At 40.7% G+C, this 14,523-nt stretch overlaps 1 protein-coding gene across 1 annotated transcript in view; it reads left to right on the top strand.

Annotated features, from left to right (window-relative positions):
- The first annotated feature begins 2,305 nt into the window (after positions 1-2,305).
- Positions 2,306-14,523, top strand: part of lrsam1 (leucine rich repeat and sterile alpha motif containing 1) — a 37,893-nt gene continuing 25,675 nt past the window's right edge. Inside the window, exons 1-5 of the mRNA XM_028602348.1 lie at positions 2,306-2,590; positions 8,292-8,486; positions 12,376-12,432; positions 13,596-13,640; positions 14,391-14,468. Of these exons, the coding sequence (XP_028458149.1) occupies positions 8,415-8,486; positions 12,376-12,432; positions 13,596-13,640; positions 14,391-14,468 (252 nt within the window). The 5' untranslated portion in view covers positions 2,306-2,590; positions 8,292-8,414. The remainder of the gene's footprint in view (positions 2,591-8,291; positions 8,487-12,375; positions 12,433-13,595; positions 13,641-14,390; positions 14,469-14,523) is intronic.

Genomic DNA, 14,523 nt, shown 5'->3' with positions numbered 1-14,523 from the left:
CCATTTCAGTTGACATGTTGGAGCTCAGTCAGTAAGGACAAAAGAAAGCTGAGATTGCAATCATTACCACATGCTGGCATATTGTAGGCCTACAGTATGTCTCATACCTTGCCCTCTGCGATTCCAAAAAATGTGCAGAGTGTGACCTCTGGTGGACAAACTGCTAACATGCAAGGTACATACAGAATCAGGCATATCAACTAAGATAAGATAATCCTTTGTATTTCCCCCCCACCCGTGTGGGGGCTAGGTCTAACCCTAACCATGACCTCTTGGCCGAAAGGTTCCTTGGCTTTGCCATAACCCTAACCGTGTCTGACCTCAAACTGTCGATATGACGAGTACTAGCCAATCGCATCACAGTAAGGTGGTTGTGGAAAAAATAGTGCTACTGGGTGTTTTTCAATTCAATTTTATTTATAGTATCCAATCATAACAAGAGTTATCTCAAGACACTTTACAGAAAGAGTAACTCTATACCACACTCTATAATTTACAAAGACCCAACCATTCCCCCAAAAACAGTGGCGAGGAAAAACATCCTTTTTTATGGGACCATCCTCATTGTTTTCCACTTATATATGGCATACTATGTTGTGAGTATCGCTAACTGTAAACACACGGCGATCAAAGACCGATCGATTGTTAGTTAGAAATAGTAATAATAGCAAAATTGGTAGTCAGTACAATGTTACTATTATTGAAAATAGTACATAACTTCATGGAATTCATATCAAAGTAGTATTTAGTATTATAAATGTATAGGTAGTTAATTTTTTTTTTTATTGTTTTTTTTTTTTTAAATGCTCATGCTTGTTGGCTTTTTCCCTTTACTTTATTGTGTTATATATATTTTTTGTGCATGTTATAGGTTTACAAAGTGAAAAAGCCCAAAGTCCCCCCAAAGGGACTTACCATCTCCAACAGAAAACACTGTTCACCAACTGCTCCAAACAGCTCTATTGTAGTCCAGCCTTTACTTCAGAGACAAACGTGGTCACTTTGGAACACACGTTATAATGCTCGCCTAGCTGCTAGCGCGAAACACCCTCATACTCTGCTTCTGACTGGCTAGTAGTCCTTACCTAGGTACTGTCAGGGCACGCCCTCATACTCTGCTTCTGACTGGCTAGTAGTCCTTACCTAGGTACTGTCAGGGCACGCCCTCGTACTCTGCTTCTGACTGGCTAGTAGTCCTTACCTAGGTACTGTCAGGGCACGCCCTCGTACTCTGCTTCTTACTGGCCAGTAGTCCTTACCTAGGTACTGTCAGGGCACGCCCTCGTACTCTGCTTCTTACTGGCTAGTAGTCCGTATATAGCTTGTAGTTTTTGAAAGTTCAACATGGATTATAGGTCAAAAATTAAATGAACAAGTACTCATGTCCTTTAGATTTCTTACAGGTTGAGTCGTTGTTGCCCGTAACATGCTAGCTTTGTGCTATTGAATGCTGATTGGTCAGTAAAGGACTGATTACGACCAGAGATTCCGCTTGATGGCATCCGAAGCGGAACCAGAATGTCTGAATATTTCGGCCTGGACTGGTCTTTAAAACATTAGCAACCCTCTTTCTAACACGTGTATTGACAGAGAGAGCCTAACCTGTCAGCTGTGTTGTCGATGCCTCGAGAGAACAAAGGAAGCGACTCAGAGCTTGTCGTAAAGCAGTATCTCTGGTTGTACGATGTGTATGACGTCATTGACATTTTAAAAGGTTTTTTAGAACAAAAAAATTACTTAAAAAAATTCAAACACCCAGCAGTGTGTATTTTCTTAGCCTCCCCTTTCGAATGCAACATTCAAATTACTAGACAAAAAAATATATCCTGAGAAAAGTGGATTTTGAGGGGTATAGCTCCATAGACCTCCATTCATTCTGCACTCGCCCGTGAGCGCCATAATATGCCTCATATGGAACTGCAACCAGTTTAGAAGCCGGAAGTTTCCAGAGAGTGGAAGTTCTCCCCTTATTAGACATTCTCTGAGGTAACTGTGGGGTACCTGATTATAGACACTCCCCAGTACCAAATAATTGCATAGTCTTTTCCGAATGCTTCCTATGAATTCACATGTATACCAGAATCAATGGGAACCATTAAATAAAAGGTTACCTTTTATTTACAGAAAACATTATGGACTACGCCATAGGCGTAATTTAAAGGGGGGGTTACAAACCCAATAATCTAAACTGAACCCAAAGTAAGGCCCTAGGCCTTATGCTCATGGTAATTCATGAAACTACCATAGACTGTTATTGTGATACTACACAATCCTGTAGAGGGCGATACTGCATCTTAAAGCTAGTTGCAATCCGCTAATAACTGAGCTAAGAAGAAGAGCTGCAGTTATTTGTTATGATTTAGCAACATTCATAGGGAAGCGGTATCAGCTGAGGAGGGCTCATATCGGGAACATTGCTGCGTTTTTCGTATTTTATGAACTAGCAAGGTTACGTTGAATAACGTTTGCTACTTTCGGTCCCCTTCTTTTTTTCGACGAATGACTTGGCCTAACGTCCCACTTTAATTTGACCAGCTAACGTTAACGTTACCCAGAAGAGAGTGAGGAGCAGCGAATCAACCCACAGCCTGTTAGTATGAAATGAACTTCGTGGTGTTGTTATAGCTAGTTTTTGGTGTATTGTTTAGCTACATGCTAGCTTTGTTAGCTCGCGTTTGCTGAATGTAGACCGAGTGGTAAGTTGTCATAGAGAAGCTAACATGATCTGCCTTGACATTAACGTTAACGTTTAGCCTTTATCAGTGTGAATTGAGTTAACTAAATAACATACAGCGAGCTAATATCCATATGGTTGTTAATTAGATTAGCATGGGTGTCTTAACAGTGGTTGTTATATGGTGTAAAGTATTGCTAGGTTGATCACCTTTGAGTTTTTGTGTGCTAGTGCTACGCTCTTAAAGATACAACGTTCGCTACATCATTTTACGGTAATCCACCCTGCCCACATCCACACCCACAGGGCCCATGTAACTTAAAACATATACCATAAAAACAAATACACTTACAAATATATGTGTAAATAAATGGAGCGGTCCAGTGAAGTCTCTCAAGAGTCAGTAGTTATAAATGAATCCAGTATAATTTAAAAGATAAATTAATATGTAATGTTAAATCAATTGGGTCTTTCTGTGTTTTTTATTATTTCTATTTAAAGGTCCCATGATGGTGCTTTTAAATAGGCCTTTAGTGGTCCCCTAATACTGTATATGAAGTCTCTTTTATATTGGCCTTAGTTGTCCCCTAATACTGTATATGAAGTCTCTTTTATATAGACCTTAGTGGTCCCCTAATACTGTATCTGAAGTCTCTTTTATATAGACCTTAGTGGTCCTCTAATACTGTATCTGAAGTCTCTTTTATATAGACCTTAGTGGTCCCCTAATACTGTATCTGAAGTCTCTTTTATATAGACCTTAGTGGTCCTCTAATACTGTATCTGAAGTCTCTTTTATATAGACCTTAGTGGTCCTCTAATACTGTATCTGAAGTCTCTTTTATATTGGCCTTAGTGGTCCCCTAATACTGTATCTGAAGTCTCTTTTATATAGACCTTAGTGGTCCCCTAATACTGTATCTGAAGTCTCTTTTATATAGGCCTTAGTGGTCCCCTAATACTGTATCTGAAGTCTCTTTTATATAGACCTTAGTGGTCCCCTAATACTGTATCTGAAGTCTCTTTTATATAGACCTTAGTGGTCCCCTAATACTGTATCTGAAGTCTCTTTTATATAGATCTTAGTGGTCCCCTAATACTGTATCTGAAGTCTCTTTTATATAGACCTTAGTGGTCCCCTAATACTGTATCTGAAGTCTCTTTTATATAGACCTTAGTGGTCCCCTAATACTGTATCTGAAGTCTCTTTTATATAGACCTTAGTGGTCCCCTAATACTGTATCTGAAGTCTCTTTTATATAGATCTTAGTGGTCCCCTAATACTGTATCTGAAGTCTCTTTTATATAGACCTTAGTGGTCCCCTAATACTGTATCTGAAGTCTCTTTTATATAGACCTTAGTGGTCCTCTAATACTGTATCTGAAGTCTCTTTTATATAGACCTTAGTGGTCCCCTAATACTGCATCTGAAGTCTCTTTTATATAGGCCTTTAGTGGTCCCCTAATACTGTATATGAAGTCTCTTTTATATTGGCCTTAGTTGTCCCCTAATACTGTATATGAAGTCTCTTTTATATTGGCCTTAGTTGTCCCCTAATACTGTATCTGAAGTCTCTTTTATATAGGCCTTAGTGGTCCCCTAATACTGTATCTGAAGTCTCTTTTATATAGGCCTTAGTGGTCCCCTAATACTGTATCTGATGTCTCTTTTTTTATATAGACCTTAGTGGTCCCCTAATACTGTATCTGAAGTCTCTTTTATATAGACCTTAGTGGTCCCCTAATACTGTATCTGAAGTCTCTTTTATATAGACCTTAGTGGTCCCCTAATACTGTATCTGAAGTCTCTTTTATATAGACCTTAGTGGTCCCCTAATACTGTATCTGAAGTCTCTTTTATATAGACCTTAGTGGTCCCCTAATACTGTGTCTGAAGTCTCTCAAAATTCCGCCTTGGTGCAGAATTACAGCCACTAGAGAGAGGAGATTCCAGATCGGCACATCTGAGCTTTCATTTTCTCAAAGACAGAGCAGGATACCCAGAGCTCGGTTTACACCTATCTCTATTTCTAGCCACTGGGGGACCATAGGCCGGCTGGGTGTACTCATATCAATGTTAAAAAACCTCATAAAGTGACATTTTTAATGCCATTGGACCTTTTTAAAAAAAAAAAAAAAAAAAAATTCTTCCCTGTTGGGTGATGTGTTCCCCTTGTCCCCCTGTTTTCCCTTGGTGTTTCTATAGAATGTTAATAGGGGAGTGGGGGGACGTTAAAGAATGTAAAGGCCCTGACACACCAACCCGATTATCAGCCGTCGGACAGTCTGTTCGGTGTGTTCCATGCCGTCGTCAGTCGGAGAAGCCATCGGCCTTCATTTGGGCCGATTTGACTTGTTGAATCGGAAGGCAGGCAGTCGGACTCAATGGCCAATCTGATTGGTGGAGCGCTAACCCGAAAATGAGCAGGATGAGCGTGACCAACGGCTCTCAAAATCTGACGAAGTTCTTTTAAACTGACCTTTGTCGATCTGAAATGAAGACAGATTCAGCAACTGCATGGCCTATTTCTCGCTTAAAATGTTTTCAGAAACACGTTTTGGTGAACTATCTCCGTAAAATATGAGATCGTATTCCGAACGAGCCGCCATTATGCCCGATTGTAAAGTCCGGGAGCAGCCAGACCCATGTGACGTGTTTGTCCAATCAGCTGCCGGTTGCCACCTGCTGTTATGGAGACGTATTACATCTCCCAAATGCGCAGAACGTACGCTCAAGTTCAAGCTTTGGTGTGTTCCGAGGCACTTATTTGACCAACTCGGGGAGGCAGACTGCCTATTCTGCCGAAGGTAGTTACGTTTGTAACTTGGTTCTCTGAGTGAAGAGACTCTCTCTCCACCGTACATATGGAATAAGTAACAGTGGAACTGTTAGTTCTACAGGAGAGAAGACAGTCATTTGCGTTTTGTGGCCAAACCACAAACGCTCGTTTTTCATTTTGTGACTTTCGATTGAATAAAAGGACTATTTTTCCAGTCTTATTTCTTCATCGAATTTTTCCATAAAATAGTGTTGCAATCTTGTCTCGTCTCGATCTCTGGGTGTCTCGTCACACCCCTACATTTGAACTTTGTTTTTGTTGTTTGCAAAAACGTAATGTGCAAAATAATAGTTTTTCTCGATTATTCAGTTTTTGTAATCAGTAGGAGCTGAAATCTTAACGGCGATTCAAATTTGCTTTAATTGCACAGCCCTACGTACTGCTTCTCTAATTCCATCTGTGTTGGCTTCAGCATTCAGCTGTGATGGTTGCTGCTTGCATGGGAGCTGTAATGGATGCCTATTTCTGCTTTTCAATGTTGTAATGTAATATGCAGAATCAACACTTTCCGAAGCCTTCGAGCAGTTCAGGGGAATAGTCAGTTCTGCATCGAAAACCTCTCTTCAAGTAGTCCCATTAGGCCAGACCTCGAAGCAATACAACGTTAGGTGTATTTTTTATCTCTAATGTTTGCAATATGAACAAGATTGTTACCCTTACACTGCTGTTCCCACAGCCCTATGTTCCCACATTTCTAAGAAATTTTTTTTTCCACTTAAAATTAGGCCCTATGTTCCCAGAGCCCTATGTTCCCACATTTCTAAGAATTAATTTTTTTCGCTGAAAATTAGGCCCCATGTTCCTACAGCCCTATGTTCCCACATTTCTAAGAATTTTGTTTTCACTTAAAATTAGGCCCCTATTAGGAACCGACAGCCCTATGTTCCCACATTTCTAAGATTTTTTTCAAAATTAGGCCCTATGTTCCCACATTTCCTTTTTCATGAATTTGTATCAGATTTTATCCCCCTTTCTCCTAATTTGGTAGCCAATTATACCTAACCTATTATCCAGTAGCAATGGACAACAGATGGAATGTAACCCTAATTTTAAGAAAAATCTTAGAAATGTGGGAACATAGGGCTGTGGGAACATAGGCCTTGATTTTCATTGAAAAAAAGATTTTTAGAATTGTGGGAACATAGGGCTGTGGGACCATTGGGCTGTGGGAACATAGGGCTGACCCCTAGGTCTGGCAATGCGAGACTTCCTTGCACTGAACTCCCGCACCAACAATTTGATTCACTGCGTCGGCCATCAGTCCTGGTTGTGTTTGCTGTGTCCGTGGGGAAAGCCGTTTTGCAAGTAGATTATCTCGCCACAGAATTTTTGTTTTTGTGCTTTTACAATCTACATATTTGTCTGCTCTCCTTTTTTTGTTTTTAAATGAGTGGAGAAGTCCAACTGGCATGTATTGCAGACCCTGAGGGTTGCTTTTCTGGAGTCTTGTTGCTTTACAAATAATGATTCATATTCTCCCTGTTTACCCAAATCAAATGAAAAACATACTGGTTGGCTTTTACTATGCAGCAGTAGTGCTGGCGATACAGCCTAAAATTTAAAATCTCTGATATTTTTTTTTTTTTTTTTTTTTTTTACACCACACCCAGATTTAAGATTTTAATTGTTTTTTATTTCTTCTTGAAAACAAACTACAAAAGTCACAGGAATTATTTAAATAAGTTTAGTTTTTTATTTTACAATAAAAAATATTAATAAAAGCAAACAAACACATATGAATTACCCTATTGAGATTAAAGTACAAACTTCCGTCAAACCTTTTAAATAAAAGTTTTTTTCTGATTTATTTTTTTATTGGATCCCTGAAGAAAAAACACTATGGCACCTGTTCAGAACTAGCATTAAGGTTATTGTCTCTCTGGGTTGTTTGCATTTCTTTAAACCAATCACAATCGTCTTGGGGCGGAGCTAATCTCCTGTCGCAAATACGGTGGATCTGTAAAATGATCTCATAAAACATTAAAAGATAAAAAATTTGCACCCCAATAAAGAAAACGGCACATAAAATATTTAATGAAGTTAGCTGTTCACACAATACAGTAACGTGAGCCATTTAAAGTAACTGGATACATTGTTACACCTCATTTGCGTTTACCAGTGTGCCTTTGCCCTTCGCCACACACATACACACACATAGGCAAAAATACACACAATATTTTTTATTTTATTATTAAACCAAATCAAATTACTATAGGTGTCACTCGTAACAAACCGACATACATTATCACTTTGCCTCTTTTAGCTAATTGTCTTGGCTTTCCTGACCTCAAACTCCATTCTCATCAGCTTTGTTTCCAGACATAGCAGGCAGCTGTTTTCAGCTGAGCACCACTGTACACTACCAAACAGCTGACCGACAAAGTAGCACGTAGCTGCTAAAAAAGCAGATATATTTTTCAGGGGTAGGTGGAGACTATAAATGGGTTGAATGTTGGACTTACATTCATCAGGTGGCCAGAAACATGATTGCAAATGTATGATTACGTAGCTCTGCATTTTGTAATTTTTTGTAAATAGACAATTAAGGGCTAACTCATTCACCATAACACTTTAAGGTGATAACGTGTCAGTGCAGTTTTTTTGCAACTTGTTCTGCTGCCCCAAGTGGCCGAAAGATGTATTCAGTCAGCTTTGACTTATAAAATTTTAACATCATCGTATGGTGTACTGTGGAACTTTTAAAAGGTTATTGCAATATAAGTTCAAGTCATATTGCTTCATCTGAATAATCAAAATGTTTTATTTAAATTTTTCAGTGTGCAGACGCTGTCAGGGCTTTCCAACCTGTCCATCCGTCCTCTGAAGTAGCTCTCGTCGTAGTGGAGGGACAGGAGCGAAACCCAGCAGGTAGAGAGGCAGCAGGACAGGCAGGACTCAGCATGCCTCTGTTCTTCAGAAAGAGGAAACCCAGCAGTGACTCCCAGAAGAGACTGGAATATCAGCTGTGCCTGGTAAGAAGAGTCTGTCAATGTAAAAATGTCCATCCATTTCCTGCTGCTTATCCGGGGGGCGGTGGAAGCAGGCTATAAATGTCAATGGACTGTATTCATATAGCGCTTTTCTAGTCTTTTCTTTTCTAGTCTTTGACTACTCAAAGCGCTTTTACAGTACAGGCCCCATTCACATTCATACACTGTGGCCGAACAATGTAACAAAATTTTTTTACCCTCATAGTGTTTTCAAACAGTCTTTTGGCAGTGATGTTTCCTGTTTACTGTACGGGAGTCTCACACCACCTCAAAACACACTGCCAAGTTTTGAGGATTACCTCCTCTGTGTCCCCCCTTTTGGGACAATATTTGGGACCAGTTTCCCTAGCACCAGACAAAAAGCCGGAGCCGGTCCACGTATCTCTAGACTGTCACACTTTGTGAGCCCCGATCTGTTCTTCCCCTCATCTCTTATGTTTTATTTCTTGGGCCCCCTCTTCTTCTCCAGCACAGGGACTGTTACCTTCACACAACACATGCCAGGGTGGGGGCCACTGTGTTATGTCTCGTTCTCATTTGCTCTCACACGAACATTCTGTTCCTGTTTCACTTGTTACTATTACTCAATGTACTTTGCTGGAGACTCAGGACCTTTACCTACTCTATAGTTATGGCTTAAGCTAAACCTTCTGTGCGTCAGAGTTTCCTTTGTTTGGGGAATGCAGATGTGGCTTGCCCGGAGAACCCGCAACCACCGTCTCTATGACAGCACATAACTCTGTGCAATAAGCATACACCAAAATGGAAACCTTTTACATTCTTATTATATTTATCTGCAAATAGTAAGGGCATTATTCTACACAAGTCTGATTGCCAGTTAAATGATTGGCCACTGCATTAGGGCTGGACGATTATTTGTTTCATCGTCTACATGGCAATGTGCGCATCTACGATAGTTACATCGCAGGACGTGCGATGTTATTGCTACACCTTCTTTGCTGCTTGATAGAAAAGTAAACGTTGACCGTTCTCCTTTTACACGATTGTTTACTGGCCAAGCCTTCCCATTTAGACAGGTTGCCACGTGAGCTGTGTGTATGTGACGTAATGTTAGTCAGACGGGGTTTGTTAGGGGAAGTCTTCTCCCGTGTGTAGAAAAGTACCGTAAGCGGCAGCTGCCACAGATTAAGTGATGCACATGCTTTTCCATGGGTCGTGATGCTACAGTAGTCAGTGTTTTATGGTCGCTGCAAAGACAAACTAAAACGCCTCATTAATGCAATGTTATCACGACGATTTTTCACCGCAGAGTTGCCAGAAAGCTGCTAACGTTACCAGCCAGGCTAAAGCTAATAAAGTTAGCTTTAAGAAACAAGGCGTCTGTCCCAACTAACGTTACGGTTCGGAGCCGCGAAGCTGGTAATGTACCCACTAATCTACAACAGAAGTCTGTGTCTGATATAACGTAATTTACACTGATTTAAGTGCTTTTGGATACACAGTTTGTTACTAGTGTGTGACATGCAGGCTCTGCATGTACAGCCAACCACCAATCACAGTCAGTGTTGATAAATTCAAGTCAACTAACCAAAGCAGGCCCCCGCTAGTCGACCACAACCTGAAATTTAAAGGAAGCAACATGCATGAATTATTACTATCATTCACTTTAGCCTGGATTGATAGTATTATATGAATACAATGGTGTCATGTGAGTCAACTGGTGTATTTAACTACCTTATTTCCCTCTCCAAACTCACATCAGAAGAGTAGTCACAGCACTTACTTGCTTTTGTGTTTTATGTAAAGCATTAAAGTTCAACAAAGAATGGTTTACATAAGAAAAGTTCCTTTAAAAAAAGAAATGTTTCTATGTAGATGCACTCCCCTACAAAATCACCCCCGTAGTCGAGAATTATTTATTATTTCCAAATAGAGCTATTTATGTCATCTTGTATAAATGTGTCTTTTTTCATATCGCAATATATATATCGCAGGTAAAAAAATATCACAATGTAATTTTTTTTTACCAATGTTGTGCAGCCCTACACTGCAGCGTTTATCCAAAAAGTTGAATCTGCTCCCCCCTGCGGCCCCCACTGTTCAAAAACAGAAACACCATTCAAAATAAATGGGTAGACTTGTGTTTTCGTCTGACGGCAAACGCAGTCATTGTGAATGTAGTCTATATACACAACGTTCCACTTCCGGGATTGCTCCGGTGCCGCCGGAAATTCCGCCAGATGTCCGTTTCCTTCCTCTTCCTTTGTGTTGGCGTTCTAACCTCCGGTGGATTTCTGAGGACTATGGTTAACTGCTCCTCAGATCTCTGCAGGGTAAATCCAGACAGCTAGCTAGACTATCTGTCCAATCAGAGTTTTCTGTTGCACGACTAAAACAGAGGCGAAGTCCCTCTCCTTCCGGCGGACCTCATGGCACCTTAATTCGGAAAGAATATACATGGTTGTGAACGGGGATAGACAAATAATATTTTTATCCCGTTTGAATTGAGCCATGGTTTGCAAATATGATGTACGTCAATTTAAAAGATAATTTTTCAACAGAAAAAAGTCTCAGTTTGTTGTAAGTTTGTCGTATGACCACTTAGTTTTGCATGAAACCACTCGGTGAACTACATCTCTCGTCTCGCACAATTTACGTTCACCTCGCTTGATGCTCTAGTTGCTCGCTAGCTAGCTAGCTTAGCTACGTTACACAGCACATGTAACGTTATCTTACCGGATGTGTTTTATCCAGTGAAGTGTTTTCAGCAGATAAGCAAAAGAACAGGCAAGATCCTCTACATCCTCTTTTCACCCATCCCACAATGTTTTGTAGACTAGCCAGACCCTCTTTCGCAGTGCTGTGGAGGAGGGTCTGGCAATGCGAGACTTGTGTGAATGCAGCTTTAGGCTGGCCCCTCCCCTGGGACCAATTTGGCTTTGGGTCCCTTTCAGCAGCACATGCTCCTGACCTCTAGTCACCACCCTGTTGCTGGCGGTGAGGGTTCCATCAACAGCCTGCGTGATATTTACTGGGACAACCTGCAGTCATTTAGTGTGGCAATGAGCAGGGTCCAAAATAAGCACCAGCTTCTAGCCAAATCCTGGTAAAATATGGTAGATTTGCTTTACTCACCAGCCAATAAAACAACACTAATCTATTGAGTGGCTGGTAAAATTTGAACATTCACTAGCCATTTGGTAGCCTGGCTCCGCCCTTCTACGTACTTCTGATCAATTTTCATTTTCCTTCAGTACTCCGTCTGGGTTTGCAGTATATTCTTGGGTTTTCTCTGGCCAAATCTTTACCGGTCCAATCAGCGAACAGAGGGAGTGGCTGAGAACGATGACGTTGAGGTTGTGCGCTAGTTTGAGTTGTAGTTCTGTAATGGCGGTGGAGAAAGATGCCAGCTAAGCCATTCGGTCCGAATATCCAGAAGTTAAAGCCAGAGCAAGAACAATCTTTGCTGAGTTGTGTTGGTGGCCATGATGTAGTGGCCCTCCTCCCCACGGGGTTCGGGAAAAGTTCGATTAAAGCTAGGCCGACGTCACGACAAAACGTTAGCGATTGGTTCTGGCAGATCCAGAGCGGCTCTGGGCAGATCCAATAGTTTTAAACTTCAACAGAGTACCCGCCTTCAAGGAAGTTAACACTGGTCAATGGAGAGTGGCCAGACTCTCTGTACTAATGAAATGAGTCTGGTACGACCAGGCTAGCCATTTGGCTTGTGGACAAAAAAGTTTATTTTGGACCCTGGTCATGAGTATGAGACGATTTTCTTCATCAAAAATGCATCATCCCTAGTGTGGAAGTATTTCCTTTGTTAGCATAACATTATGCATCTTGTTGTCCTAATAAACAAATGTCTATTATCGAACAAACCCAATAACGGTTATTTCTTGTCCTTCAGTCTAAGGAGGCAGGTGCTGATGACATTCTTGATATTTCAGCTTGTGAGCTCTCAGAGGTGAGTATGTTGCTGTCAACAGCGGTGAGGCAAGCTTCTTTTATGATTATTTGTGACAAAAGTCTATTAGTAGTAGGGGTGGGGGTAAATCGAAGCGATATTTTCCGTGGCAATGCTTTATCGATACACAGACGCCGACAGAAGAATCAATGTATTATTATATATGTGTTGGTCGGTTTGTCTGCTTGACAATCCCATTTTGCAGCAATACAATTGAAGTGAGATGAACAAATAGACATTTATCTGTTTAGATAAAACAGATGTTTCCTTTGGGGACATCATTTGAAATTTGGAACTAAATTAACTACTGTTTTTTTCAACCTGGACCCTATTTCCCTATGTTTTTTGTGTCTAAGTGATCGATGGGAACAACAATCTTTGACATTGGTCCAGTATTAAGCAAGATCTCTGCAGTCGGCAGCGGCAAAACAAGCTACAATGTAAGTTAATAGGGTAATTGTGCAGATTGTATTTACCTTCACAAAAGTGCTTGTTTTGCCGCTGACAGGCTCAGATTAATATTCTAAGTGTCTGACAACATCATGGGAAGGATTTCTAAGGAGGTCGACCTTTCTGTTAAAGAGTAAGATCCTTTTTTTTAAACATAAAAACTTCTGTGAAATAGCGTTCGCTAAACCCACCAGACTCCATGTAAATAAACAGTCACTTTAGCTTCACACTTCATTCAAAGTCGATGGACACAAAATAAAACTATGAAAAGCCGTTTTGCGTCGTCTTATCACTTTTCCAACCATCGCAACTCTTGTTTTGGTTGAAATAAACATAGTTTACCGAGTTACATGTGAAAATACGTTTGCTCTATACACGCTAAAAGTATTGCTTTTGTTGTTCCATCAGTCATTTCGACACAAAAACATAAGAAATTAGGGTCCAGGTTGAAAAAAAAGGTAGTTACCCTTTAAAATAGGAGCACATTTTGCTCTCTTCATGAGCGAAACCCTGCCTTATTTACGTATTCTTCAGGACTGATAGGGACCTGCTTGTCATGCTCTTGTGTGCTTGTTCACTTCTAGGATTGAACCATTCCATTTTTTACATTACTGTTGCACCTGGCTGCATAAGCAACTGTTTGTACAATTCTGTATTAATTGGTGTGTGGTTACTACTGCAGATGATGACATCAATGGTCTGTTCTGCCACAGGTTCCCTCGAGTGCCTTTTCCATTTGCAAGGTGCTACAGAAGAAGGTAAGAATGCAACATGTAGACATAGTGTATTTATTTTCTATTCTGTGTATGCTTTAATACTGCATCACCAATATGTAACCTATAAACCACCCCTGTGTCAGTATTAGGGATGCACCGAATCCAGATTTTTGGGGTTCGGCCGAATACAAAATCCACTGGTTAAGATTCTGCCGAATCCAAAACCGAATACCGAATCCTTCTCCCATCCTCAGTCCATTAACACAGTAAACACATTAATGAAGTTAACCGTGACTGTCCTTCCTTTGCCGTACCTGAAGTTGCTGCATTTTGGCTGCTGTCTGGAGATTCCTTCATGCACAACTCCTATTCTTTCGGATGTTTCATATGCAAATGTTTTAATAGTGGCAATGTTGTGTATTGTTTAGGGTCCTTTCCACCAAGAGACAAATTGGCATTGTATAGCTCGACTTAAATGGTCTTCTTTTGACTGAAAGTACTGCCAAACAACACTTTTTCCACAGTTCCATTTCCACTTTCTCACAGCCTACTGCATTGAACGGTCCACCTACGCAAACACCTTCCCGTAATCAACGTCAACGTCGTTACGTTGACCAGCGTAGCGCGCGTAGGGTTCGTTCGTTGGAAAAACATTCTAAGGTTCGGCAGAAACCGAACCCTGTCAAAAAGCCCAATATTCGGCCGAATCCGAAGCCAAATCCTGGATTCGGTGCATCCCTAGTCAGTATTACTGTGTCCCTGGCTGAACAGTCCTGTGTTTCTCTCCTTCAGGTCCTTATCCTCCATAACAACGAACTGAGGTCATTGCTGCCCAAAGGATGTGACATCAACGCTCTTGCCACTTTAAAGGTAATGTAACCCAGATACATTTAGAATGCTGGAAATTGTAAGTGCCTGTATGAAG

The sequence above is a fragment of the Perca flavescens genome, chromosome 16 (assembly GCF_004354835.1).
Source record: "Perca flavescens isolate YP-PL-M2 chromosome 16, PFLA_1.0, whole genome shotgun sequence".
Taxonomy (NCBI): domain Eukaryota; kingdom Metazoa; phylum Chordata; class Actinopteri; order Perciformes; family Percidae; genus Perca; species Perca flavescens.
The sequence above is the reverse complement of the archived record's forward strand: the minus strand, read 5'-3'. Positions and strand labels throughout refer to the sequence as shown.